Raw genomic sequence first — 27,749 nt, 5'->3', positions numbered from 1 at the left:
AGTAATAAATCATGATCATAGTCATAAAAATACATTCATCATATATCATAAGATACAACACTTAGTCATAGGACACTAAATAAGCAGTCAACATAAATCATACTAGGATACTACCGTCAATCAAACAATATACATCGCAAGATACAAGCAACAACGTCATAAGAAGATAAGGAGATAGGTAATAGGAAAGATTAGAAGAAGAATAGTACTACAGCCTTAGTATGGCAATGTTGTGGGAATCAGTTTTTTAGCAGAGTGATGGCATGGGGGGTGGGGAACTGTCCTTGTGTCTAGTTATTCTGACGTGCAATGCTGTATATCATCATCTTGAGGGTCGAAATTGAAACAGTTTATGTCCAGGTTATGAGGAGTCTAGATATTTTCAAAGCCCTCTTTCTGCCTCATGCAGTATACAGGTCTTTAATGGAAGGCAGGCTGGTTGCAATTATTTTTTTCTGCACTCCTAACTATCTGTTGAAGTCTGTGTCTGTCTTGTTTGGTTGCCATGCCAAACCAGACAGTTATATAGGTACCAATGAAAAGAATCAATAATTCCTTTGTAGAACTGTATCAGTGGCTCCTTGGACTGTCTGAGCTTCCTGAGTAGCTTTTTGAGAGTAGTAGCTCAATCAGTTTTCATTAGGGAAAATGACACGATGAGCAATGTTTGTGCTTTGATACCAATGTTGTGATATCAATGTTACAATCCTATGATCCCTGGATAAGCCAGGATCATGAGATTTTTTTTTTCCAGATCTTCCAGTCTCACAGGTCACCATTCCATGAGACTGCAAATAGTGTACTGTTGATTCCATTCTGATATCGGAGTCTCCAAATGTATTTGAGCTTTTTAAAAAAATCAGATGTTTAAAAAATATATATATAGTGCTCTTTCTTACCTATCCTCCCAGCAGAATAAGGCTTGAAATAAGCCCTGTCTTTACCTGCAGATCTCACCACTCTATGCTACAGCCCAAATGCTGGTCACATTGCTTTGACTAGTACTCAAATACCACCATTACCTTGCATACCCAATAATTAATCTTTTTAGACACCCAGAGGAAATTCCAATAATCAAATTCGACAACTTAAAGACAGGCTCTAACCAGGAAGGATGGAGTTCTTGGAGAAGAACACGATAATTGGAAATTACAACCCAATCATATTCTACCCAGTGGTTTGGGTTTTGTTTGGCGAGGTTTTGAGGCAGATCTATATTCAACACTAAACTTACTCTATCCTTTCCTGTTGAAGGCGGTATTCCTTAGATATCTCTAGATAAATTTTTGCTAAGCATAGTTTATTGATCCATTCCTTGTAACTCTCCAGAAACATTCCTCTGGGACTTTTGGTGGGACTTTTAAGGATTAATGGATGCTCTAAGCACTCATAAAGTGTTACAGTGTAAAGAGGGGAAGCGGGATAAAATGTAAATCATAAACAAATGTTTGTTTCCACTATCGTGTAAAAAAAAGTTTGTGTACATTTATGAGCCACACTGGTTAAATTTCTAGCGCTTCCTTTGCAATTATTCATAACATGCCTTTCCTAATTCTGTAATGCTGGTTGCCTATCAAGCGTGATAAATATTTGTTGTAAATATTTGTTATAAAATATTTACAACAGCAGACAAAACACAGAGACCCTTTCCAGAATAAAATTTACACTGCAAGTCAAAAAGGGCAGGGGTGGGATTGAAAAATTTTAACAACCGGTTCTGTGGGTGTGGCTTAGGTGGTGGGCGTGGCTTGTGGTCATGTTATTGGCTGGGTGTGGCCAACTCAATATCCCTCACATCGAGGCATGCATCTCCTCGCCTGGCCTCTCATGACTGTGGGGATGCTGCAACAGTCGGAAGTGTGAAAAATGGTCATAAGTCACTTTTTTCAGTGCCATTGCAACTTTGAATGGTCACTCCACACAAGCAAAGTACCAGCAAAGGAGGGGAAAAAAACTCCAGAGACGTTCCTGAGACAGGAAGTCTAGTCCTGCCAAGAATGTAATAAGGGTTAATGGAGAGGCAGTTTCTGTAAGCAACACCAGAATGTTTCCTTCCTGCCTTCCTTACAGGATTAGGCCAGTAATTTCTTCTAACAACCGGTTCTCCGAACTGCTTAGAATGTTAACAACCGGTTCTAGCGAATAGGTGCGAGCTAGTAGAATCCCACCCCTGAAAAAGGGGAATGAGAAAACGAGAATCAGTGATAGAATAACATTTTGTTTATTCATACGGTGAAATTGATGACATTATTTTTTTAAATACCAAATAATTATAAAAGGGGTTAACTGGCTGAATCAGTGAGAAAGCTACACAGCACTGCTAGCTTTTCTTGGGGAGATTCAACTTTTCTGAAAGTTTCCTATTTGTGTCTATTCAAAATATTAGAATTGTAGCTTAGTCCACCAGCCAACTCTTGTGGTTGATCACAAATTTGAAAGTCTCTCTTACCACTTCAGGCAGCAAGTAAACAGTTTCACATCTATTCTAACCAGTGTCTTGTGTTTTGGGGTTGGTTTTTTTTTGTTAACAGTGTAATGGGCCTTGTGTTGGCTCTCATCTGGCACTCCAGCACAGGCAGGTTTTTTGCCAGACCAGGGATGGAGTCTCCGTGCCTTCGGACCAGTGCAGTTCCCTCCCAAGGTAGGTCCCGCTGACACCTTGAAAATACCAGAAGCTCTGTGTTCTGGTTCTCACACAATAATACATTATAACTGCTGATATCAACGAATGCTTTTGTCTCACATAAAAAGTCTCCAGTGCCCTCCTTGGTTGAATGACTTAGTGGGAATTTCATGCTTCTTCTTTGCTATAGTTTTTTTTCTTCTGCATCATAACCATGGGCCTTTTCTATCTTCTTCCCAATGTTTGAGTCTATTTGCACTTACCTGTGTACGGAGAGCAGGCATAGGGCTGAAGCTCCAGAGGAGAAAGCCATTTTAATTCTGAGGCTTGGTCTCATGAGTAGCAACATCATAACATGTTATACAACTTCATAGGCCTGTCTCTATGTTCTTTTGTAAGCCATTTTTGTTCGTGATTATTTTCAAGTTCCAAACACCTCTGAAACAACTCCTTGAATCTGTTTCCCTAAAGCAGGAGTGTCAAACTCAAGGCCCACAGGCTGGCCCCAGCCTGTGGGGTGCTTACATCTGGCCCATGGCGCCACCCTGGAAACAGCAAAGGACCAGGCCATGGTTCCTCTGCCAGCAGAAAAGGCGCTCGGGAGGGCCATGTGCAGCCCCCCCCGAGCTCCATTTTTGGCCACAACAGCTTCCTGCAATGGCCTCTCCCCTGAGCTGCCAGCGAAAAGGGAGCTCCATTTTCGACCACAACGGCCTCCTTCAACGGCCTCTCCCCTGAGCTCCCTTTTCACTGGCAGAGGGCTGCAGGAGGCCATCGCAACACAAGTGACGTTGAAGCTGGTCACGCCCACGCCAGCCCCTGATGTCAAACACAACCCTGATGTGGCCCTCAATGAAATCGACACCTCTGACCTGAAGGATATGTGCAAATATTAATGATTTTTCCCCCATTTTATGTATTTTTTTTTTCCATCAAAGGCCTTTAAACACTCAGAATTGCTGGACAGATGCCTGTGGCGTACACTGGAGAGTCAGTCTGTGGACGTTGTGCACTGCTACCTGTGGGAATTACGGCTTCCAATCTAGAAGAGTAGAATGTGTACGTGTTCATACGAACCAGCCTGTGCAAGATCACTTATGCGCCTGGAGACCAAGACCAGCTAATTGGCAGAGGTGTAACATCACTCCATGCGAAAATAGTACGTTTCTACTATTTCACACCCTAGTCAATAGGCAATGCAGCAGCCTGAATATGCATGTTCTTAGGGGCTATTCACACATTCCTCCCTACAAGTATAGGCGGTCCTCTCATAACAAGCAAAATTGGGACCAGAGACTCCATCACTTAACTACTTAACACAGGGGTGTCAAACTGGATTTCTTCGAGGACTGGATCAGCATTGTAGTTCTCCTGTGGAGTGGGGCGGGATGGATGCTTCCTGCAGCATCCTGTCGGCCAAAACGGGGCATGGGCAGTCTGCGTGCGGCCCACCTGCACCTTGTTTTTGCCCTCCATGGCCTCCCGCAACACTCTGCCGGCCAAAAATGGGCCACGTGGCCCATTTCTGGTTCATTTTCCAGCCCGTTTCCAGCATGTTTTTCAGCCCATTTTTGGCTGGTAGAGTGCTGTTGGAGGCCCTGGAGGGTGAAAACAAGGCACAAGGGGGCTCACACATGTCCTGTTTTGGCTGCCAGAGTTGCTGTGGGCCAGTCCTTTGATATTTCCAGGCCCGCGGGCCTTGAGTTTGACACCCCTGACTTAACAGTACTTAACTTTTGGCAACACAATCACACAATTGCCATCTGCAGACTTCAAAGCCAGCTTCTGACAAGCCAAGTCAATGGGGAAGCCAGCAGGTTGTCGCAAGTTGTGGTCACGTGACATCATTCTTAATGACCATGGGTGAACCGCTTAAGTAATTCTGTTAAGTAATTCTATTCCGGTTATTAAGTAAAACATCACATGACTGTGCCCAACTTAAAATCAGTTCCACCCATGGTCAAGAAGCACAATGTCACGTGACCACCACTTGCAACGTCCCGCAGTGAGTTGGCCATGGTGAGTTGACTGCAGTGACTTGGCCGTGGAGAGGCGGCCACAGTGAGCTGGTTCTAGCAATTTGCCCCCTTCCTTCTTCCCTCTACCCCTTCCACTTATCCCACCTCCATCCTGCTGGAAAGAAAGAGGGAAGCGAACGTTTTGGTCCTTGTGTGTTTCTTTTTTCCAAAATGATTCATGTACGCAAGAGAAAATGCTTGGTATATAGCAGATAGGGTTCAAATAATTTTACTTATTTTACTTCTTTTTTTGTTACGAATTCAATGCATACCTACTAATTTTGTTAGTTAATTAGCCTTGGCTCTTCAAACATTTACTAGGAGGGGAAGATTGATAGGACTGGTTTCAGCTGGAACTGGCAATCCCAGGTCATCAGGGCGAGACACCTTGGCATTTTATTGGACTTTTTGTACATGTTTACATTTTTTCCCCTGTTTGCTTTTTCCTCTGGAGGTGGGAATGTCATAAGTTCAGGCTCCTCTTTCATCTGAGTAACTACAGATGTTCTAAAGAGCCAGCAAGATCCAAGATGAGATTTGTCATCCCCCCCTCTTTTTTTTTTTTTTTTTTTTTACTATTCTCATCCCCTTTTTCCTAGTTGAGTGCAGAGATACCACCAGGTATTGTGAGAAGGTGAAGCAGTTAAAGCTCTGCCAACTGGCACAGTTCAAGTCACGCTGCTGTGGGACGTGTGGAAAAGCATGAAGGCAGCAGCGAAAGAAAGAAAGAAAGAAAGAAAGAGAAAGTGAATTTTAGCAACCGATGGCCTTGCTCTGCTCTGCTCCGGAGAAGGGCTGCTTTGAGAGAAGGAAAATTGGAAACGCGGTTGCCTCGCCTGCCACTTATTTATTTATTTTTCCTTTCTCTCCCCCCTCTCCTTTTTTTTTTTTTCTTGTTAAGAAATCTCTTTTAACAGAGTCATTTGTTCTTTCTAAAAAACAAAAAAACAAAAGACCTTGACAAGGTTTCTCTCCTCATGATGGGAAACACATGCAGCGAGTCACAGTTCAGATGAGGGTGGAGGCTGAGAAAGGGAGAGAGAGAGAGAGAGAGAGAGAGAGAGAGAAAGCATGTTGGAAATGGAACCGTCCAGAAGACATCACTGGGGGCCCTTGACGGACTGAAGAAATGATGTGGAAGCAACTGGAGACCAAACGCCCGACTGGATTACTACTACGTAAATCGAAATGGGGCTTGACAGATACAGAAAGCAGAGATTAAAATGGACGATTGCCACCTTGCAAACGTTGGAACTGATTCTGGCACGCTTACAGTGAATCTTCTTCCCAAATAGGGATTTACTATGGTGCGCTCACTACCATCATCCACCTGAGAAACTGGTAGCGTGCAGTGTTATACTCGGGACTTCTTGGCATTTTGCCACAGAGGCTTACCAGTGAGAACAGCTGGCATTTTTTTGGGGGGGGGGAGGGCTAGAAATTGGCCATAGTGATGGGGATTGCCCATGCCAACACATCCAGAGGCCACTAAGTTGGAGGAAATGTAATTAGAAATAAGGGGAAGTAAGTAAAAGTCCTCAATGTCTAACTCAGTACTTCCCAAGAGGTTGTTTGTACGTTTGAGGAGGTGATGGCTTGTTTGTATCCATAATGAGTTTATCATAGCCGCATGTCTTTTTTAATGCTACAATGTGGGGTATTCTGCTTTTGTGATCCTCAGGTGGTACAGTTTGACTCTCAGAATGCTACAGTAGATTAAACTGCATTTTCTAATAATGTGGCTGAAATGCAGGGGAAGCAATGCCATACGGATTAGGAAGAAAGGTGCACCAAAGATTAATTCTCACCATTGGTTTTGGTTGCTTGCAATCCAGATGCCAGTCTCTTCTTCGCTTACTGAAAGCTTGGAGTTCTTTTTAGTTTATTTCATTTTAAAAACAAAATGCCTAACTAAATATATTGGATGCAGTTTCATCCTGATTGCTCTTGATAAATATTGAATCTGATGAAAACGGAGGGAAATACTCAAGAGGTTTCCATCGCATGTTTCTATTGGCTTTTGTTAGTAGAAATGAAGTTGGAAACTAATAAAAAAAAGCCTAAAAGAATAAGAAGAAATTGGGATAGAAGATTATGTAGTCCATATGGTTCAGAGTGAGTGTAAAAAACTCTGCACCTATTTTGCAATAATAAAAGAGAAAGTATGAGGCAAACCCTAAGAGGAATAAGTGAACTCATTTGTCCAAAAAAATTTTTTTTTAAAAAAAAGAGGTTGGCAACACCTGTTCAGCCTCACCCATTCTCCACTACGGAAGTACAACATAATCCATCCAACTGCGTATAGATTTTCTACATTGAAATGAGAGGTTCCATGAGATTAGATCATGTTTAAATTGGTTTGCAGAATAATCCTATTAATCTTTGCCCCTGTGAATGCCCACTATGTGGAACAAATGCTGAGGTAAATTACAAACATCCTCTCAGGCCTGATGAAATATACTAACTGAACTGTTTTCTTATTTGATGTGGATGACTCAGAGAAAGACGATCATTATAAGTGCTTCCCATTTCATTTTTTTAAGGGTGTTTTCTTTTTTATTAAGCAGGATGAAATTCACAAACTGCTGAACTGCTTGGAGCTAAAACACAGCAGCTCTGAAACACACTTCTGTGGGAGAATAGAAGCTCTGATTGACGGGCTGTTGCAGCCATCTTATAATGCCCCTTCATTTAGCCTCCTTCACTTAGGAATAACTCCATTGCTGTTTGCTTTCTGGGTATTGTCAAAGGGAGCTGAGCGCCTTTAAGAAATGAGGCTCAGAGCTCACACAGGCTCCAGACCTCTGCTGTTCATTAAAGCAGTTCATCTTTTTTTCCCAGATACTCCATGAGTCTTAAAAACAAACCATTGTGTCTACCTTTAGAATTGCAATGCAAGTCAATTCCTTAATGCGACAGGATTCACAAAATGATGGGCTGTTTTAATGAAGAATAAGCGGTCATTTTGGAAGCACACAGCCCTGGGGTGAAACATGGGTTGCCCCATGACACAATTCAAACAGGTTACATATTATACTTCCTGTCTGCTATTAAAGGAGAAGGAAAAGCAGTCTGCATCAGGTCTACAGTGTCCTTCACACCTTTTAGAGCTTTGACCAAAAGCGGAGCAAATGAATGAACAGTTTCCCACCAACTCTGACCCAGTAATGATAAGAGAAGTGTGTGGTTGGTTTGTCTTGCTTTGGGGGCTGACTCTGACACAACATTTGGCAGGTGTGTTGGTTTTTACCCAGCACTGTTTTCTCCAAGGTACAGTGACTGTACATCTCTAGTAACTATCCAAAGCTAGGCTTTAGCACAATGAAGGATTGAGCACCTGTAAATCAATTGGTGTTTTGTATTTGCAGAGAAGGAAGGGCCTTCAAACAAGATCACGATTTGTTGGGGCACATTTTTGTACCTCAAATGAGTGATGTGATGGCCTCGAGGTGGAGCTCTCGCCTCACAATCAGGAGGCTGTGAGTTCGATCCTAAGTAGAGGCAGATATTTCTCTCTCTGGGCACAATGAGAATATATCTGCCGAATAGAATTCCGCATTGGTGACAGGAAGGGCATCTGGCCAGTAAACACTCTGCTCCATTCAATTGCCCTGACTCCACCCTGCAGGGGATTATGGTATCATTAAAAAGAAATGATGATTTTTGTACCCCAAACATCTTCAGGGAGGGTAGGTGGACTGTTCAGTTCTGGGGAGTTCGGTTGAGCACAAGCCCTATAAAAGGCCAGACCTGCGGCTTGGGTGTCTTTACGGAGGATTCTTGGCTTGTATTTAACCGTAAAATGTGTGCTGAAGGTAGCATTGATAGGTTGCAGCTTTTTATTACCTGTATATTTTAAAACGAGCCTGGAAGTTCTCTGATGAGGTCAATGTCAGGTCCGCCAGATTTAAATTGCCTTCTGTTTTGGGCTTTCCAAAATGTATCTGGCAGAGAGTTTGCTCTCTTTTCAGATGGGTCTCTAGGTTACTGTGTTGCTATGAATCAATGCAACATTTATTTAAAAGAGAGAGAGAGAGAGAGACAGAGAGAGAATGTCTTTCTACATTATGTAAATGTATCGTGTGTATATTTATTAGAATTTCTTGTATAAAAAGTGCAATATGAATAATTGTACATTATTTTGTCCAGATGAAACTATTGGGTGGGGTGGGGGAAGAGAAGAGATTCTTCTGTAATACATCTGCAATGTTTTTGTAATACCGGTGACATTTGTATTGTCTGTCCTTATTGTTGTATTTAACTTTGACTACATTCATTTCATACAGAGAAAACCACAACGGGGGGTGGGGGTGGGAGCGCAGCGGCATGGAGAGGAAAGTTATATTCTACAAACAAAAGATCCCTTTTCCTTAGCAGTGATGTGGTAGCTGTTTTTTTCTCCATAGAAAAATAAATCGATTTTCATTAGAGCATCAGGCGTCCATCGCTAAACTCTTTCGGATGGTGGCCTTTTGGAAACTCCCTGTGAAATGAATCCAGGAGACAGCATTCAAATGGGTGCAGTGTTTTGGGGAGTTGGGGTGTGTGTGTATGAGCGTGCCCTAATATAGATGTAAATGAGGCTCCCGAAGAAGATGGCTTCCCTGTTTATTTCAAAGTATGCATCTTTGTGTTGTCAGTGCCATTTAATACTCTTGCAACCCAGAGACCTGAAGCCCAGGCGGATAATCTAGTTCCGATTTCAGTTGAGCTCTATCCAACTCTGGGTTGCCTTCCCCCAGCCACCCACTCCCCAGGAGTTGGCTAGTTGCTCTGTCCCATTTGCAAACCCCAGCCGGGATCCCCTGAGTTGTATCCCACGAACAACAAGGCATGTCTGTAACTGTGTTAAGGCTTGCGGCCTATGAATGTAACTGCAAATGTTTCATGAATTGTGACTTGGCAGCATCCATGTAAATCTCTTGTTAAGTTGACAAATACTACAGGAGGCAGCTCCCCCGCTTTTTAAAAAAAACAAAAACAAAACTTGTTTATATAATTTTTTTTGTACAAATCATGCATCTTATTTATTTACTTTCTTGTCAGACTGGTTCTTTATCATTTCCTCTGGAATCTTGGGAATTACAAGTATTCAGAATTCCCCTTTGTCTTCTGTTTGAAAAAAAAAACACTAAATCTCTGAGGACATGGAGCGAACATTCTAGGAAACATAACCATTCCCATCCTAAAGCCAGAAACAGAAAAAAATAATAATGATGATCTGAACACTAGAAATATCTCCCATCTCTCCCCCGCAATGTTTGCCAATGTCCTTTTCTGAGTTGGGGAATCTCCAATTTTGGAAAGCCATTAAAAGGGGTACCAGGAAGATCTTCGTTTCTAAAGGGCCTTTCCATCTCCCCATTGTTATTGTTGTTTGTGGCCTTATCAAGCTGAAAAACAAAACAATTGCTGAAAAACAAAACAACAGAGATCTAGAAGGGCTAAAATATATGGTTACTATTAGTAAAATAAAGTACTTTTAAGTTTTTAAAACATCAAAGTTTAACAGGCTTGTAGTTTCCATTCCTGCTTCCAGCACAAGGAAGTAGCTGTTTTAAATGTCACATGGTATAAGCAAGAAAGTATTCAGCCTCACATATTACATTTCTTTACACATTAGATTACAAGAACCCACATTTTCTACAACAAGTGCTGCTTCTCATTTGATTGAAATGAAACATTTCAGGATGCAGGAAAGTGTAGCTGAGTTTCAATGAACAAATCAGCGTGATACAAAAGTAGAACGTACAAAAACTTTCTCATCTTAAATAATCGGGTACCTGTGTCATTACTGTATGGAATCTGTCAATGTTTGCTTTTAAAGGCCAGGCATATCCTGCAAATCGCCAAAATTGTATTCGACACTTCCTGATCTTTAGAAATATCAGAGGCTTTGATTGTCAAGGACATTTAGGGATTAATATAGCTAGTTATTTGTAGACCCCAGGCAAAATATAAGCATATAAGTCTTAAGGCCTTGGGATCTCGGAATATCAGAATGAATTCAGATGACTCAAATACTTCATTAGGTTTTAGAATTGTGCACTGACCCATCTGCTTGTGATTAGAAAACACCAAATGTGTTTTTGTTCGCACTGTGGCAGAAAGTTGGCTCAATGGACACATCCAACCCTTAATGGTGGGTCATTAGGAGCTTCCTTCTAGCCCCTACTCTGGTTGAACTGGATTTAAAAGAGGTGGGATAACTGCCATATAAAGTACCTTCAGAGTTCATGGCAGACTATTCTTCAATAATTACTGCTGTGGAAATGAATGGTATGGCTTTGTCCTGTGAGGTTCAGACCTGGTTGTATTTTAATTTTAAAAGAAAAACGCACAACATATATAAGCTAGAACATTTCCTGAAACTGGCTAAACACTTCCTGCACTCTAAAGAGCCAATAAAAGTAAAGACTCCCTTGGTGTAGTTTTCTTGGCCGGAATTAGGAAGTGGTTTGTCTCTGATTTCTTACAGAATGTTTTTCCAACTTCCAGGTCTAGTCTACAGGCCCGAGAATGATGGTCTCCCATCCAAGTATGAGCCAGATCTAGCCCTGCTTACAGTGTTACAGTCTCTGCAAGCCACACTTCCTTTTTCTCTTGCACAAAACTCTCTGGACTTGCCATGGGTACAACAAATATCAGGTGTTTAATTGAGAGACATACTAGAATTTGGGGAATTTCACAGTCAGAGTAAGTTCATCATTTGCATCTAGCCTCAGATTTAGAAACAAACTATATGGCCTTCTGAATTTAGTAACAAACTACACGGTCTTCTGAAAAGTACATTCCACATCTTCTACAAGACTAGAGATAAGGAAGATGGTTGCCTAATTTGGCTCATTATGAAATTCCTTGATGCAATAATTTTGCCAAACGTTTTTCATCTCAGGAATAATTTTATAAACAGTTGCTTACAACAGGCATTCGCAAACCAGGATAAGAAACTCTCCACATTATCAACACGGGTCTGCTTTGGCCCTTCTATAAAAGGTGAGATCAGAACAGATCTTCCTGCTTCAGAATCCTGATTGGTGGGGTTACAAAATGAATCTTGCAAGTGGTGCATACCTCTGTAACAGCTGAGCAAAGTTCTGATCTACAACTTTCCTACAAGTAGTAGCTCAACAATCTGTCAACCTGAACCTGCTGGTGAACTGTAATGAAGTCATGATGAATCATGATCGTCCTATTTAACCAGCAAACTGTGTTTTCCACAGGCCCTGGTTCAAAATTCTCTCAGTTTAAAAATAGCTACAAAATTCATGTTCTAACTCAATTGATCAAGGAATGCAATACACCTTTGGCAAGCCTTCAACATGTTCTTTATAAAATGATAAAAGAATATGATGCTTCTGTTAGATGGACTCACAATTCATGACTGCACCCAAAGACTACTAGTTAATGGCTTTATCCAAATGAAAGGAATGATATTTAATAACTGAAATGCCAAGTTCTGCATTTAGCAAAAACACACACACACACACACACACAAATAGAGGATGAAAGATTTCTGGCTTGGTAAGAGTTTATAAAAAGAGATTCTAGGTGTTGACTACGGATGAATCATGAGCCAGCAGTGGGATGCAGTTGCTGAAAAAGTAAATGGAGCTTGGGCTACATTAACAGGAACATTGACTCCAAACCACAAGAGTTAATAGTTCCCTTGGACTCTGCTCTGGTCAGATTCCATTCAGAATTATGTGCACAGTTCTAGGCACCACAATTGAGATAAGACATCAAGAAACCTGCATCATAACTTGGTCCTCAACACCAATAAGACCAAGAAGCTTATAGTGGACTATAGAAGGAACAGATAAGACATCCAGCCCTTGCTTTCAATGGAGACCAAGTGGAGCAAGTGGTCAGTTTTAAGTTTCTGGGTGTTACCCAAAAAGAGGACCTGACCTGGGGTGCCCACATTGCAACACTGCTCAAAAGGGCCCAGCAGAGATTATACTACCTGAGACTTCTCAGAAAACAACAACTGAATGAAAAACTGCTGGTGACCTTCTACCGCTGCAACATAGTATCTTAACTTACTGCACTTCTGTACCGTTTGCCAATTGCATAGTGGCAGATAGGACAGCACTTCTGAGGGTTAATGTCATTGCCCAGAAGATCATTGGTTGCCCTCTCCCCTCTTTGGAAGAGCTTTATAGCTCCCACTGCCTTAAGAAAGTTCAAAACATTCTCAGATACATCTCATCCTGGGCACCCTTTTTTGAACTATTACCATCTGGCAGACGGTACAGAATAATAAAAACAAGGACAAATAGGCTGAAAAACAGCTTCCAGGGCAGTAGCTCTGTTGAATTCTACCGTATAGTGCAATATTAATGTAATGTCAGGGGTTTTCAATTCAACGTGTGGAGTGTGAAGGATGTGTGTTTGTGTTTATTTTCATGGTCATGATGTGCACTGAAGATGGTGTTTGATTTTGTTGTATGAGCTGCAATGACAATAAACTAAACTAAACTAAACTAATCAAGTTCAGAGTCACACTATCAAGATGTTCAGGGATGTGGAAGCCGAGGCATGTTGAAGAACCTGGCTAGGTATGGCCAGGGGTGGGATTCAAATTTTTTAACAACCGGTTCTGTGGGCGTGGCTTAGGTGGTGAGTGTGGCTTGGTGGTCATGTGACTGGGTGGGCATGGCTTGGTGGTCATGTTATTAACTGGGTGTGGCCAACTCAATATCATTCACATCGAGGCACCCATCTCCTCACCTAACCTCTCATGACTGTGGGAATGCTGCAACAGTCCTAAGTGTGAAAAATGGTCATAAGTCACTTTTTTCAGTGCCATTGTAACTTTGAATGGTCACTCCACACAAGCAAAGTACCAGCAAAGGAGGGGAAAAAAACTCCAGAGAGGTTCCTGAGATAGGAAGTCTAGTCCTGCCAAGAATGTAATAAGGGTTAATGGAGAGGCAGTTTCTGTAAGCAACACCAGAATGTTTCCTTCCTACCTTCCTTACAGGATTAGGCCAGTGATTTCTTCTAACAACCAGTTCTCCGAACTGCTTAGAATGTTAACAACCAGTCCTAGAGAATAGGTGCAAACCTGTAGAATCCCACCCCTGGGTATGGCTAGATATAGTGCTCTGCCAGAAAAAATGGGCTCCCAAGCTCCATTTTCGGCTGCCATGGCCTCCTGCATCCCTCTGCCAGTGAAAATGGAACTTGGGAGGGCTGCACAAGCTCCATTTTCACTGGCAGAGGGTTGCAGGAGGCCGTGGCAGCCAAAACAGAGTGGGAGGCCCTTTTTGCGGGCAGGTCGCTTGGACCACCACAACCGCCCCTGATATGAGTGACGTTGAGCTGGCCATGCCCACCCTATCAAACACAACCCTGATGCGGCCCACAGTGAAATCAAGTTTGACACCCCTGTCTTAGAGGAATCCACCAGTTTTGGATTTCTGCTTTCAATGGGTGCATTACTCAGAATGCTGACACTCTGTTTATTAGCGTGACCTTCTGCCTTGATTTATCCCAGACAGGGGACCGGGATAGGATTGTTGTCACATAGAGATCCCTGCCAAAAACTTTGTCATCATTTTCTCATTGAACTTCAACTAGGAGACTGAAATGAAATTTCAGTTATCATTGTAGGGAACCATTTTAGATATTCTGAGCCAGCTATCCTATTGGTGCCCACAGAAGGGTCAAAAGAGCCAAGATGGCCACCATAACCATGAGACCGAAGGTGAACACTGGGTTTTGACTGCATGGTTTAAACAGGGACATCTCGGACCCCACTGTTCATTCAGAGGCTCGCATTATAAATCTTGAGAAACATGAACATGTAAGAAAGAGTAAAAATGTTGAAGAACAATGTGACTAGAAACCTGTTTATGGCATAATCTATATATATAAAAGTGAAAAAAACACTCACACATCATCACAAAATCTCCAGAACTGTAAAGCCTACAAACTTGAAATTTAGCATGTATGTTCCGCTTGGCTTCTAGGTGCTCACTGAGAAGGGATTTTTTGAAATGACCATCAGAGCATTAGTATTTTGTATATTATTAACATGCTCTGATGCTAAAGAGTTCTACTCCCCCTCCCCACCTGAAAAGAAATCTGCTCCAAATACAAATCACAAGCAGAGGAGAGGAGTTTCAGTCTCAGTTTCAGAGCAGCAATCAGGTTTAGTACAGAACAGTTTAGCTAACTGGCTCTTTGCTGTCTCCTTCTTGCTTTCACAGCAAATACTGTTTCAGTTTCTAAACAGCCCTCAACTCTCACGCACTGACAGGATGCTAGCCAGATGAATACCAATGGATGCTGGTAGTCCGAAGTACATTTCCCCCCCCTTATTTTCCTCCCCAAAATCTAAGCCTGGTCACATAGTTTTGAAGCGAAGCATGGGTATAGAGCTGGTATTAAAATATGGCAGCCCACATCCATCTGGCAAAAGGGGCAAAAATTCAGAACCTGAAGTTTTCAGTGCCATTTTTTAATTTGAGGTAACCAATCATGGGCTTGGACCCAACTCCCCAAATTCCTAATCTCTAGGGTTTATGGGAGTTTGAGATCAAAAATTCACTGTCATTACCTTCTCTGTAAACCTTTGCTGAACTTATATGTGTCCAATGAGGGCTGGGAAGCAAATGCTTATCCAGTAGATTAGATCTCCAAACTTAGTGGAAAACCAAGTTTTATTTTCAGCTTAAAACATCCCTCTCCCTTTCATTGCAGTTTGATATAAGAGGTAGCTAAGTCAAGCTTTTTTCTTCTTTCTTTTTAAACTCAAATATAACCCCCAGTGTATTTAATTGGGCTTGGTTTTCAAGGAAGCAGCTTCAGGCTGATTTAAAAGAACTCAGCATTACTGGAGTCCGGAAGAGCTGATCCGATATAAACTAGCAGCAATCGTGCAGTAAAGATGTCTGGCTGAGAAGGAACTAAGTGTCGGAGGACAATGATTTAATGCGCCTTCCTGGGGCTGAGAGCTGGTCCCGTTTGTGCACTCTGCCCTGGAGAAATGTTGGCCTTCAACTCACCTGGGGATGGAGAGACACATTTCTCATGCCCTCTTCCAATCCTATAAATCGGTCTGTGGCCTGGAGGTTCCCCGCCATCTGGGGCTGACCTCGTGCTCCACCCGCTGTTGGGACCCAGCAATGCCAGGTGAGCCGAAGCGCGGAGAGAAACTGCAGATCATTTAATTGCTAACAAAGGGAAGGTGCATTTGTCTTTGGAAGGCAAGGAGTCTTCCCCTGCTTGGCCTAAGGATTAGGTGTTGGGTGAGGGCTTGGACGCCTCCCCAAATCTGACATTTCCTCCAATCCTTCCCCCCCACCCCAAGCAATTTATTAAGCCCACATTATTAGTTTAAAGGAAAGGTCCTGCGAGATTGCCAAATATTAACTGATAACATTTTGATTAGTGAAACATTCATGGGTTTTGCCAGCATTAGTTTTCTCCTAGTCACGCTCCACAGGTTGGTTTGTTTTTTTTTAAATCACGAACAGGCCATTTCAAATTTGCTAGTTAAAAAAAGGTCTTTTAGGAACTGCAAGCACTCAGTTTGTGCCATTGGGATACAAGGGTTTCTTTCAAGCTTCTTTATTAGCCAGATGGTGTTTTTAGCAAGGGTACCGATGTTCCCAGCCCAGAGGCCTTTTAGTATTATTCATGTACAGTATTCGTGTGGGTGGGTGTTTATCTGCTAGTGACTTTATCACCTGCCACTGAAAGAGGCACAAAATGACTTACCCTCAAAAGTAAAATCGATACCAAAATTCAATTAAAGCACGATGAAAACCATAATTAAAATTCCACTTAGAAACCCCAAAGAATAAAATAGACAGCAAAATTGTCACAGCCTCAGCAGCCATGACTGACCTTTGGGTCATATTTATCAATTTTGATTTGATCTCAGCAGGAAGCAAATCCTTCAATGTTCCTTAAAAGGGAGCTACTTAGTGGCCATTCTTACTCAGCAGGGTATTCCAACAGATGGAAAAAATCAGTATAAAGGCCACAATTCCACCTGTAACTAACACTAGGCAACCCATTAACCATTGGGTTATTGTGTCAGAGTTATTTACTTATCTAAACAGAGAAATAGAATGGCCATAAGTGGGCAAAAAAATCAGTGGGAGTGACTTACTCTTGGCTTCCTCACTGAGTTTCCTTGTGAGAAGTTGGCAATGTGTGTTCAAATGTGTGAATGTGTGTTTCTTCCTTCCTTCCTTCCTTCCTTCCTTCCTTCCTTCCTTCCTTCCTTCCCAATCCATTCACCCATCCATCCATCCTTCTCACCATCTATCCATCCATCCATCCATCCATCCATTCCTCTAGTTTGTTCCTGCCTCCCTCCACTTTCTTCACTCCTTTCTCCTTCTTCTTCCTTCCTCCCCTTCCTCCCTCTTCATTTCTCCTTTCTTCCCTCCCTCCCTCCTCTTTCCTGACACACAAGGTTCCATTAATTTAAAGATCACAAAGCCAGCAGGCAGTTCCAAGTCCAAAGCCAGCAGGCAGGTAAGTGACTGGCAGTCAGGTAGGGGAAGGAGCCAGGCATTGTGCAAATTGGCCAGTGCAGTGCAAGCACAGAGAGACCGGGGGAGGCTGCATGGTTAGGGGAGACATACCTGAGCCATTTGCAACCTTCCCTGCTGGTTTCCACATTGACTTTCTCCCTGCAGGTTTCCCACAAGCAAAGAGTTCACTCTTGGGAAGGTTGCAGGGAGCAACCTCAACTTTCCTCCTTGCCACTCCTGCCAGCTTCCCTGTTGTCTTCTGGAAAACTGACAGGGAGTGTTGGAAATGAGGATAACATGATCGTTATGAACAGCCTCGGTGGCGCAGTGGTTAGAGTGCAGTACTGCAGACCACTTCTGCTGACTATCGGCTGCCTGCAATTTGACAGTTCAAATCTCATCAGGCTCAAGTCGACTCAGCCTTCCACCCTTCCAAGGTGGGTAAAATGAGGACCCAGATTGTTGGGGGCAAGAGGCTGACTCTGTAAACCACTTACAGAGGGCTGTAAAGCACCATGAAGCAGTATTTAAAGCTCAGTGCTATTGCTATTGCTTTTGTGGCAGCAGTGCTGAAGTGACAGCAGCACAGCAGTGCTAAAGTCCCCACAATTCCCCAAATTCCATTCCCCAAAGAGTCAGGACTTCGAACAGTCTGTAAGTTATCCCATTTAAGTTAGGCTCAATTTTGCTTTTCTAGAACGTTATTTTTTTTTTCCAGTTCCCTAAGAAAGGGTCAGTCCCAAGGAAATGAGTATTCTATTAATCACATTCATTACAGAATAGAATCATCAGTCTGTTCCAAAGCAGCTTCAAGCTTTCACACCTATGTCTTGATTTAGCCGGCTGCCAGAGAGGCCTCTGTAATCAGCAAGCTTTGAGTTTGACGCCCGTCGGGATTGCATCTTGGATGCCGGTCGGAACCGCCTGTGGCCACCTTCGTCAACCTTCTCGAAAACGTAACCGGGTGGCTCTTTGAAAGAGGCAGGGCATATGTGCACGTCCTTGGCTGTGTAACTGGTGCCGTAGGTGGTGGTCTCAGCAAACGGCAAATGAGGTCTGGCCACTGGCAAGCGGGGCCGGAAGCTCTTTATGGACGGGAGCGGGTGAGGAACGTAATGGGTTTGGAAGGAGGTCATGAGGTCCATGGGTTCGGAGGACAAGGTGATCTCGCAATGGGGCAAGATGGGCTTGGATCTTTCAGAGTGCCAATGCTGGAAGTCTTCCTTCATAGTGGAGCAGTTGCTGAAAGGTTCTGTGTGTTCGACAACCCGGGCCAAGGGTTTATACGATGTTGCCGGGCGCCCATGAGGATCTCCATAGTGGGTCTGTGCTGTTGTTTGGAGGTCCATCTTCTCTGTAGGAGGAGTGTAAGCCACCGGCTTCTTGATGATGCGAGGACCTACTGGCCAGGCTAAGAACTTCTCCTTGAATTCAGTAGTGCCCATAAAATTGCCTGCATCTGGCCTCACATAATCTGGTTTCGTGGACTTGGCTGGCTCGCCTGCTAAGCCTTTGTAAGCAAGCTTGTGGGTGGTGAGACCATCAAATGGGACATTGCAGGCCTGGAATGGCTCTTGGGTATGGACAAAGCGTTTTGGGATGGGGTGAGGCACATAATTCAACTTATAATTGGTCATGCTATCCAAGGGGACCTTGGAGGTGTGAAGAGGCCTTACAGGCTTATAGTGCTTGGTGGTGACCAGCCCTTTGTATTGGAAAGCATCCTGGTTAGTGGTCCTGTGATCAAATTTTTCTTCTGGTGGGCGGTAATTGTTATCTGGCTTAATCATCTCTCTTTTTGGCTGATTCCATGCCACGTAATCAGCTGAAATGTAAGCAGATGGGATTAAAGAGGATATCATTACACTCGTAAACATTCCTGCCTCCATTCTAATAAATTGCAATTTTACAGCATTCAAGCAAACGATGACAGGAAAAAAAATGAAAGCGGTTCTTTTTGTATTGGAAGGATGGCGAAGGATTATTTAGCAATAAACCACATAAAGATGGGCTCATGGGAATTGTAAATGGAATGAATATGGAATCAGGCAACTATAAACACATCATTTTGTTATTTTTAATTTTGGAGTATTGATATTATGTTTCTATCCCATTGCCAGAGAGCCACTTTGGCATAGTGGTTAAGACTTCAGCTAGAAAATATTATACCCTAAGTCCTAGTCCATGGGTATCAAACCCAAGGTCCACGAGGTGCTTAGATCTGGCTTGTGGGGCCCGCCTGGAACTAACAAAGGACCAACCTGTGGTGCCTCTGTTAGCAAAAATGAGGTCTGGGGGGCTGCCCATATCCGCCTGCACCCCGTTTTGGCCGGCAGGTAGTGGTGGAATTCAATTTTTTTTACTACCGGTTCTGTGGGCATGGCTTGGTGGGCGTGGCAGGGGAAGGATACTGTAAAATCTCCAGTCAGAGGTGGTATTTGCCGATTCTACGAACTACTCAAAATTTCCGCTACTGGTTCTCCAGAACTGGTCAGAACCTGCTGAATACCACCTCTGCTGGCAAGGTGCTGCAGGAAGCCACCCGGGCTGAAAATGGGGTGTGTGGGGACCACCTATAGCCTCCCCGCACCCCATTTTGGCCAGCAGAGTGCTGCAGGAGGCATCCATCCTGTCTCCTCCCCCCCACCCTGGCTGGCCTGCACAGGACAACTACAATGCTGATCCGGCCCTCCAATAAATCCAATTTGACACCCCTGTCCTAGTCCTATCGTAGGCATAAAGTCAGCTGGCTGATTTTGGGCCAGTCTCTCTCTCTGAGCCCCTGGAAGCAGGCAATGGTGAACCACTTCTGAAAAACCATGCCAAGAAAACTGCAGGAAATTTCCCAGGGAGTGGCCAGGTGTGTCAACACTGACTTGGAGGTAATCCTGAAAAATCCCATTGCTGGAGGATTGAAGTAAGATTTTAGTACAGTCCCACCAAGCATCTGCAAGTAGAATCTGGAAAGGTAGATAGCACCTTCATAATGAAACAGCAAGACAACATAACCTAACCTTGGAGTCATTCTATTCCTGGCATCCATTTTAAGGCAATTCAAGGGATCTGGAACTTGTACTTTGCATCCAAAGCCCCCGATCCTAATGTCGTTCATACATATCTTTTTTTTTTTTTCATTGCAAGCCTTAACTGCAAAAGTGATTTCCTTTCAAGCATGTGGAATTTTTCTTTTTTCAGGTTTACCATTCTGGCCTGGGAAACGTCATGTAATTAGCAGATAGTGAAAAGTCTGTGTAGTTTAGCCATTCAGATCTAGTAATCTTATCTCGAATGAAACCAGGGAAATATCTCACAAGGTTCTCCAAGGGTTTCTAACTTCTCAAGATGATAACATTTCTTCTCCTCCTTAAACATTGAACTGAAGGTTAGTACAGACTTCTATAAATAAGCTGGAAAAGTCAGAGACACTTGAGTTCATATTCATTGCTTCATAGATGGGATTCAACTCTCAAATTCCTCTTGATTCTGATGTCAATTGAAATCTTTTTCTACATATATAACTTTATTAAGAATTTGGATTGTAGTAATAAAGTTCATGCGAACTAAGCTTTAAAAAAGAAGAGAATAGAAATAAAAAGTGCAAGAAAGAAAGAGAAAAAAAGAGAAAGAATAAAAATATAATAAAGAGAATAAATGTTCAAAGATTCCCAGTCTTCATCAAAAAAATAAACAAATTTACTCTCTTTAAGGATACAAACATTTATCTCTTCATCCCATATCCCATCTCTTAGCTATGAACAAATCTATAAAAACCTCATTTTTTTCAGTCCTGACGGCCACAGAAATTCCATAAAGAGTTAGCAGAAGTAACCTCACATCTTGTTTTAACCTTGATCAAATAAATCTATTTTATATTCCTTCCTTTTATTTCTAACAGCCATAATTTTTGTTCAAATACTGTCAGAAAATTTTATTTCTTTTCATTTCTTCTTTGTCCTATTGCACAGAATTCTTCAAGGCTTTACAAGGCTCTTTTGTAAGCCCACTAGGAAAAATAGGTTACTTTCTTGGTTTGTCACTTGCATTTTACTTTAAAAACTCAGCCAGTTTCTTTTGTGTATCTAATAGTGAAACACTTTTCTAGGTCATTCTCTTGGTCTTTCAGTTATATATCTTTTTTGATATTATCTCATTTTTTCAGATAAAAGTTATTCTTCATATTTAGCATTTTCTTGTGCTTAAAATTTTTAATTCGCTCTAGTATCATTTTTGAATTCATGAAATTATTTATCTTTGTTTTATCTTGTAAAAACCAAAACAGAATGTATTTTCCATGAGAAGTTGGTTGTTCTTTACAATTAATTCCAAAGTCGTCTTGTAAAAGTTTTAATACTCCAGTTTTATCTGGACCCTAAGTCTGTTTCTAACTTTCCAAGATCAAGACCTGATTTAGCTTTTTGCTGTTTATTTTAGATTCTTTAAATTCAGAACATTATGATTAAAATTGTATCCCATTCAGGATTGAAGGTAGACTCACCTGGCATGTTCAAAATGGTCAGTTCAAAGGTCTCTAATAGCTTAGATGTCGCTAACGAGCAAGTTCCAGAACTGATTAGAAAGTGTGGTTTGCGAATTTAGTGTCCTTTAAAAGCCTTCTGCAGGAAGTAACAATGGCTTCCTGTGTATCAGGATTTTGAAAAAAAATTAGGACATCACAGAACAAAACAAGACATTGAAGTGAAACCATGCGTGATATGGCTCAGGCAGTCATCAGTACTGACAAAAGAACTCTAAAATTATCTCCCTATCTGGAGAGAACACTGTATCTCAGAGTTAATGAAAAAAAATGAAAACCGTGAACTGCAAAACTGCAAGGAATTCAGATATTTTATCGTACCGCTTATAGGCACCTCATCCTGTTTAGTAGTTAGTCTATCATGTTTAATATTCTTAGATCAATGTTATGGCTATTTTTTCTTAATACTGCATTTATTCTAGCATTCTATTATTGTATTATATTGTAGTCTGTTCTATTCTATTCTATTCTATTCTATATTCTATTCTATTCTAATTATTCTATTATATTCATTCCATTCCATTCATTATTATCCCAGAATTATCTGTAGATGAATTATCTTCATGTAATGGAGAAATAGCAAATTTCAAAGCCATAGACTAGACTGAATCCGTAGGAAATCCTAGGACTGTGGACAAACAGGAAGTTAATAAAACATTTTGGAAGGAGACACTGGCAAACCACTTTGCATTCATATAATTATTAGGTGTGAAGCTGAACTGAAGAAATCCTTATGCTTCCCTTTTGACTGCCATGCAATGGCGTGTGCGTGTGTGTAGAATTTTGGGAACTGAAGTCCAAACAATCTAAGATTGTCAAGTTTGAAAAATAGAATATACTGCAGGAGATAAAAGGTAATAAAATGGTAGAACAGGTGATGTGCAGACCAGAGGGATCACGCATAAGCATTGACATGCAATAAATAACTGTTTTTGATTCAGGAAAGGAGGAGAGGTCTGAATTCTTGCAACTCATATTAAAAACAATAAAAAACGACAATATGTAATCTAAAAAGGATAAATGGGAGAGCAAATTCAGGTAAGGTACCAGGCTAGAAACTAGAAGACTCTGGCTTCTGGTCCTACTTAAGCATGAAAGTCATCTGGGCAGTGGTGGGATTCAGTCAGTTCACACCGGTTCAGGTGAATCGGTTGTTAAATTTACACACACACCCCAACTAAATCTTGGCACTGCGCTGCAATGGCGAAACGGGCAATGGAGTGGCCGATGTGAAGGGAAAAGGCTGCTTTCCTCTTTTTGCTCCCTGCTCCTCCTCTTTCCCTTCTGCCAATCATTCTAGTGCCCATTTCTCCATTGCAGCACAGCACCCAGAATCCACTTTGATAGTGAGGGGGAGTTGTAATTTAACAACTGGTTTGCCCGGGGTCAGGTTGTCCATCCCAGGAGGCTCGTCCTGTATGTGCGGCAGAGCTGAAGGAGGGGGATGGGCCACACTTCCCACAACAGCCAACCTGACCCTGGGCAAACCAGTTGTTAAATTAGTTTAATCCGACTACTGCATCTGGGTGACTTTGGGCCACTCATTTATTTTCAGGCTCTGCCAGCAAGGCAGTGGTCAATTTCAGTCCCAATCAATGTATCAAAACAGGGTTGATCTGAAAAAAGAGGTTCCTCCATTCACCAGAAAAGTGGTAGGAGGTTTTTTGGGGTTTTTTTAAAGGATAAATCTAACACAGCTTGATATATCATGCATAAGATAAGACAGATTATGTTGGAGAAAAGGCAGAACAGCAGAGCAGGGACATGGTGATCTTTCAGATGTTGTAGGAGTTCAACTGCCCATCCTTGCCAGGCACCATGATGGCACTAACTGACTGGGGATTGTGAAAGAAATGACCTTACTGTCCTTGGAAGGCCTCAGTTTTCCCATAGCTGGTCTTAAACCTGACATAGTTTACCCACTCAAAAAATAAGCCATGAGGACAATGAAAGCTGGAAGTATCAGTGTCATAAGACAAGAAAGACACTTAACAAATTAGAAGGTGCACCAGATCGAAAACGAGCTGCTCATAATATAAAATCCAATTATTTTACCACTGTGTTCTCTTATCCGGAATTTCTGAGTAAGAAGAGGTGACAGTGAAAATCACATGCAAATTCATTGGCATTGATTCCCTATCTGTATAATAACTTGATGAGCAGGCAGAATAAACTAAAGGAATAATAATGCTGTAAAGTTGTGGTACGTTCACTGTAATATATTTTCTTTTCGATCTTCTAATGCATTCCTACTTGGGGTTGCAGTGCAGCAACTTGGGTGTGCCATTTGATAGATTATTTTGTGCAGTACACAGTTTTTATCCATTCTCTCTGAGCTGGCCTTGTGGTCTCTTGGTTGTGTGTTCCCCTTCATTTCAATGGATGCCCACATGCTCATCAGAGCAATTGCCCCTAGGAGGAAGTGACTCATGCATGCATACACTCTACACCTTGAATGTATTTTAAGGGAGATCTGGTTCTCCTTATAGGAAGTCCAATTGCCTGGATATGAAAGATCGCTGGCTTTGTCATACCCTTGAAAGCTGGTGAGCTTCAGACCTTAAAGGATGAATCACTACAATATGGAGTAAGATCGTGGGACTAATTATTTGAAGAAGATTTCCGTTTGCAGAGTGTTTTGAAAGATCTTGCAAATTGCAACCAAATGTGATGAAGCTGTGTTTTATCGGAGCTCTTCAAATCTTCAGCTAAAGGCTGCTCTAGATAGTACAGGTCTTTGACTGAGACTTGCATATGGCTCGTATCATATCATTAAAGCCCACTGATAGAGAAATTGATTCATGTCAATCCACACGTAAGACTGACCAGATGTTACATATATCAGAGGCACATCAAGGGAGAACAGGAGCTGCTTATCGTCATTTTTGTCATTGAAAAGGAAGAGTAACGGCGTCCATGCGCCCTCACTAGGATCCGATTGTTTGGATAAAGTTGTCATTTGGAAGGGTTGGCAGACTCCTAGTTCTGCTGAACGAGCAAAATTGTTTGATAGGATCTTTCTTTCCCTTTCGTACTTGCTATGGATGTGCTCAACTAACAGACAATTCTTGTGACTAAGACATAGGGAATGAGTCTTATTATATCTTGATGATTGGCCTACAAGAATGATTTCTTGTCCTCCTTCATTGATGTAGGTCTCCTTTGATCACACATAGCCAGTTCCCCATTATTTCACTCACACCTCTTCCAAAATACTTCCGATGTCCCAAAAAAGTTGTACACTATAAAACACCAAGGAGAGGGATAGGGGAAACCAGCACATGTGACCTGTGTAAGAGTCTTAAACATTTGCACTTCCTTAGAAACCCTGAGAAAGGACAAGATCAAAACTTCTAGAAGTTCCAAGTGGACATAAGTTTAAGGGGCAAAAGGATTACTCAAGGCACTTATAAGCGCCCCTTAAAAACATGCCAACTTGTAAGGTGGAATAATCATTCCCATTTAGGTTATTGAAAAAAAGGAGGTTATTAACTAAAACTAATATTTTAGATGTCTAATGCATCTGAAATATTTCCAATCATTCTTTCAACTCTTACTTTTATACGTGGGGACTGTGTTCATCTTCTCATCAGAATAATATTTTTGTTCCTGGGGCATGCAAGGAGCCACTCGCGATACGGAGTATGGGTTATAGTCTTGTCTATACGTAGACTGTAGGTCCATGCATTCATTGCTCTTGACATATTGATCAGGAGGTTTCTGTTTAATACGGAAAACTTCGTGTGGGATGTAATCTCTCCTGTGAACATCAACAGCTCTCGTTAAGTGAATAGCTTGTGGTATACAGATAGTCGTGCTTAACTTAGTCCTATTGAAAACAATTGGACATGTTTCCAAGCCCTCTCATAGATTTTAACGACTCTTACTTTAAGCAAGACTAAATCTAAACCTACCAGAATGATGCTTATTAAATACACTTGAACCCTGCACAACTCATACCGAAAAAGTTCCCGCCGCTAATTTTCTTTTTGCTTATCAGTGATTTGGAGATACTTTTAGCTTTCAGATTGTTGTGTTATTTCTCACAGACACATTTTTTTTTAAAAAAAATTGTGACATAAGAGTACAAAATCTTTCCATTTGGGGAAGACTGAGCAAAAGAATTTACCAATGGGTACTTCCTGTATTGTAGGAAGCTTTTAAGCAAATTTACAGTAGGGCAAAGATGCAGAGAGCACTGCTTGAATTGTGATGATATGTAACTTTTATTGGTACATCATCAACAAATATTGGCATAGCACTTAATAATTTCAAAAAAGGCTTTTTATTTTGATAATCGTTTGCTTCTTAGTCAGTTTAAGGATTACAGGGTTTAGTGAGGGACATATTTTAAAAAAATTCTTCAAGATCTATTGGCAGTATTTCTTTTTAATTGTCTACTGACAGCAGTGAATAAAAGTACTTCGTTATAAAATGCTTTAGCTCGATAGAGAGAGGGAGTTTAAATATTTGCTTACTGAGTTGACACTACAAAAACAATACAGTACAAAAACACTGCATGAAAAAAAAACCACTTGTGCCGCTTTTAGTTGTTTACAAAGATAGCACCTGTTTTGTGTGCCTCATTTGTGGGGCTTCCAAATTTACTCAGCAGGTAATACAGGAATGCTAGAGATGTGGCTAAAACAATAGCAACAAAGTTATAAGAAAGAGGATGGGCTTGGCTATTCTTCAGCTCTGGTTTTCCCATTCAAGAAGGAATTATTTCAGGTGGGCAATCCCAACTAAATGGATCTGTGTAGTCATTCAACTTTTCTTTCCTATTGGCAAAGAAGCAGTAGGAAAGCCCAATCAGTTTACCAAATGAGAGGCTGCATTCATTCACATCTGCATTCATTCCTCCTATTTCATGAAGGCATCCGCCCAAATGTACAGTTAAAGACCTCATCCAGAAACATCCAGATAATAATGAAACCTACTGTTATCATCCAGATTCGAGGGGGGGAGAAGACGCATTGCAACATTATCTCCTCCCACCCAAGCCCCCTCCCCCAGATATACACAAACTATGCAATCAAGTCCACAATCTTTGGCCTTTAACAGCTCTTCTTTGGGGGCTACTACGTCTGCAATTCAGATGACCACTAGATGGCAGCCATTACACAGAGAACTCTCTTTGCTCCCACCTGGTGGTCATTTGGATAGTTGCAGGATAGATCTGGTAATCCTGCCTTTGCTTCCATTTCTGTTGCCTTACTTGGTTGTTGAAAGGGCTTCCATTGGCACTGGCTGCTTCTGGTACTCAGTGGTGGGCTTGCATGATTCCCGAGGTAGGATGTTGGGATAAAGGGGGTATTTTTCCATATACTCAGAAAGGAGACATGGCTTCTCATTCGTGCCAAAGGGCTTGGTTGGTAGATGAGGGCAATGATGGCGTCTGTTGAAGAAAGAAAATAATTATTGGGGTTCACCAAGATGCACAATAGGAATAGGAAACTGTCAGTTTTGTCATGATTACTATAGCACTTGGATCTTGCTTTACAAATGTACAGATATTAAACTGGGCAGCCAATACTGTACTTGCTTTTTTCCATCTGGTTGTTTTTCCTGAGGAGTCCCTGCTGATTTTACTCCACTAGTCGTTGCTGACTATGAGTGGTGTGTGTGTGTGCATTTCTGTTTCAAGGCCATTAAGCCCATTGCTGTCCAAAGACATTTCCGTGGTCCTGTGGCCACATGACATTGCAGAGTGCTGTTACCCTCCCACCAAAATGGTACCTATTTATCTACTTGCCTTTGCATGCTTTCAAACTGTTAGTTGAGAAGCAGCTGGAGTGAGGACGGAAGCTCATCCCATCATGTGGCACTTGGGTTTTGAACCTGGGCTGACGATTTTCCAGCTTACCAGCTCAGCGTCCTAACTGTGGAGCTACCGTATCAATCTGTGTTTCCTGGATTAAAATTCATTTACACTTGCTTTGACCCACCAACATACCCAGAAATGAGGTTCCCTTTGAATTTTAAAATGTAGAATCTCTCCAAGATGACGTAAGTGGAAATAAACTCAAAACATTCCTAGATAAATTAAAAATTTTCTTCAGGCAATTTTGATTCAA

General features: G+C 41.8%; 2 protein-coding genes across 5 annotated transcripts in view; one reads left to right on the top strand and one right to left on the bottom strand.

Moving 5' to 3' along the window:
- The window catches only part of ADAMTSL1 (ADAMTS like 1), a 507,559-nt gene extending 497,475 nt beyond the window's left edge, over positions 1-10,084 (top strand). For 2 of the 4 annotated variants that reach the window (XM_087926577.1, XM_087926580.1), the window contains 3 exons: positions 2,532-2,641; positions 3,562-3,782; positions 5,241-9,675. In XM_087926577.1, coding sequence (XP_087782703.1) covers positions 2,532-2,641; positions 3,562-3,782; positions 5,241-5,347 — 438 coding nt within the window. In that variant the 3' untranslated portion in view covers positions 5,348-9,675. The other 2 variants (XM_087926578.1, XM_087926579.1) reach the window with 2 other exon arrangements.
- Positions 10,085-17,947: 7,863 nt separating this feature from the next.
- Positions 17,948-26,928, bottom strand: SAXO1 (stabilizer of axonemal microtubules 1). The gene is made up of 3 exons (XM_026718395.2): positions 26,891-26,928; positions 25,230-25,432; positions 17,948-18,963 (listed from the first exon to the last, which is right to left on the bottom strand). The coding sequence occupies exons 1-3, from the start codon at positions 26,911-26,913 to the stop codon at positions 17,948-17,950; spliced, it is 1,242 nt and encodes a 413-aa protein (XP_026574180.2). The 5' UTR covers positions 26,914-26,928.
- Between the last annotated feature and the right edge of the window lie 821 nt (positions 26,929-27,749).

This window comes from Pseudonaja textilis, chromosome 2 (assembly GCF_049901715.1).
Source record: "Pseudonaja textilis isolate UNSWEBS1 chromosome 2, rPseTex1.2, whole genome shotgun sequence".
Classification (NCBI taxonomy): Eukaryota; Metazoa; Chordata; class Lepidosauria; order Squamata; family Elapidae; genus Pseudonaja; species Pseudonaja textilis.
The sequence above is the reverse complement of the archived record's forward strand: the minus strand, read 5'-3'. Positions and strand labels throughout refer to the sequence as shown.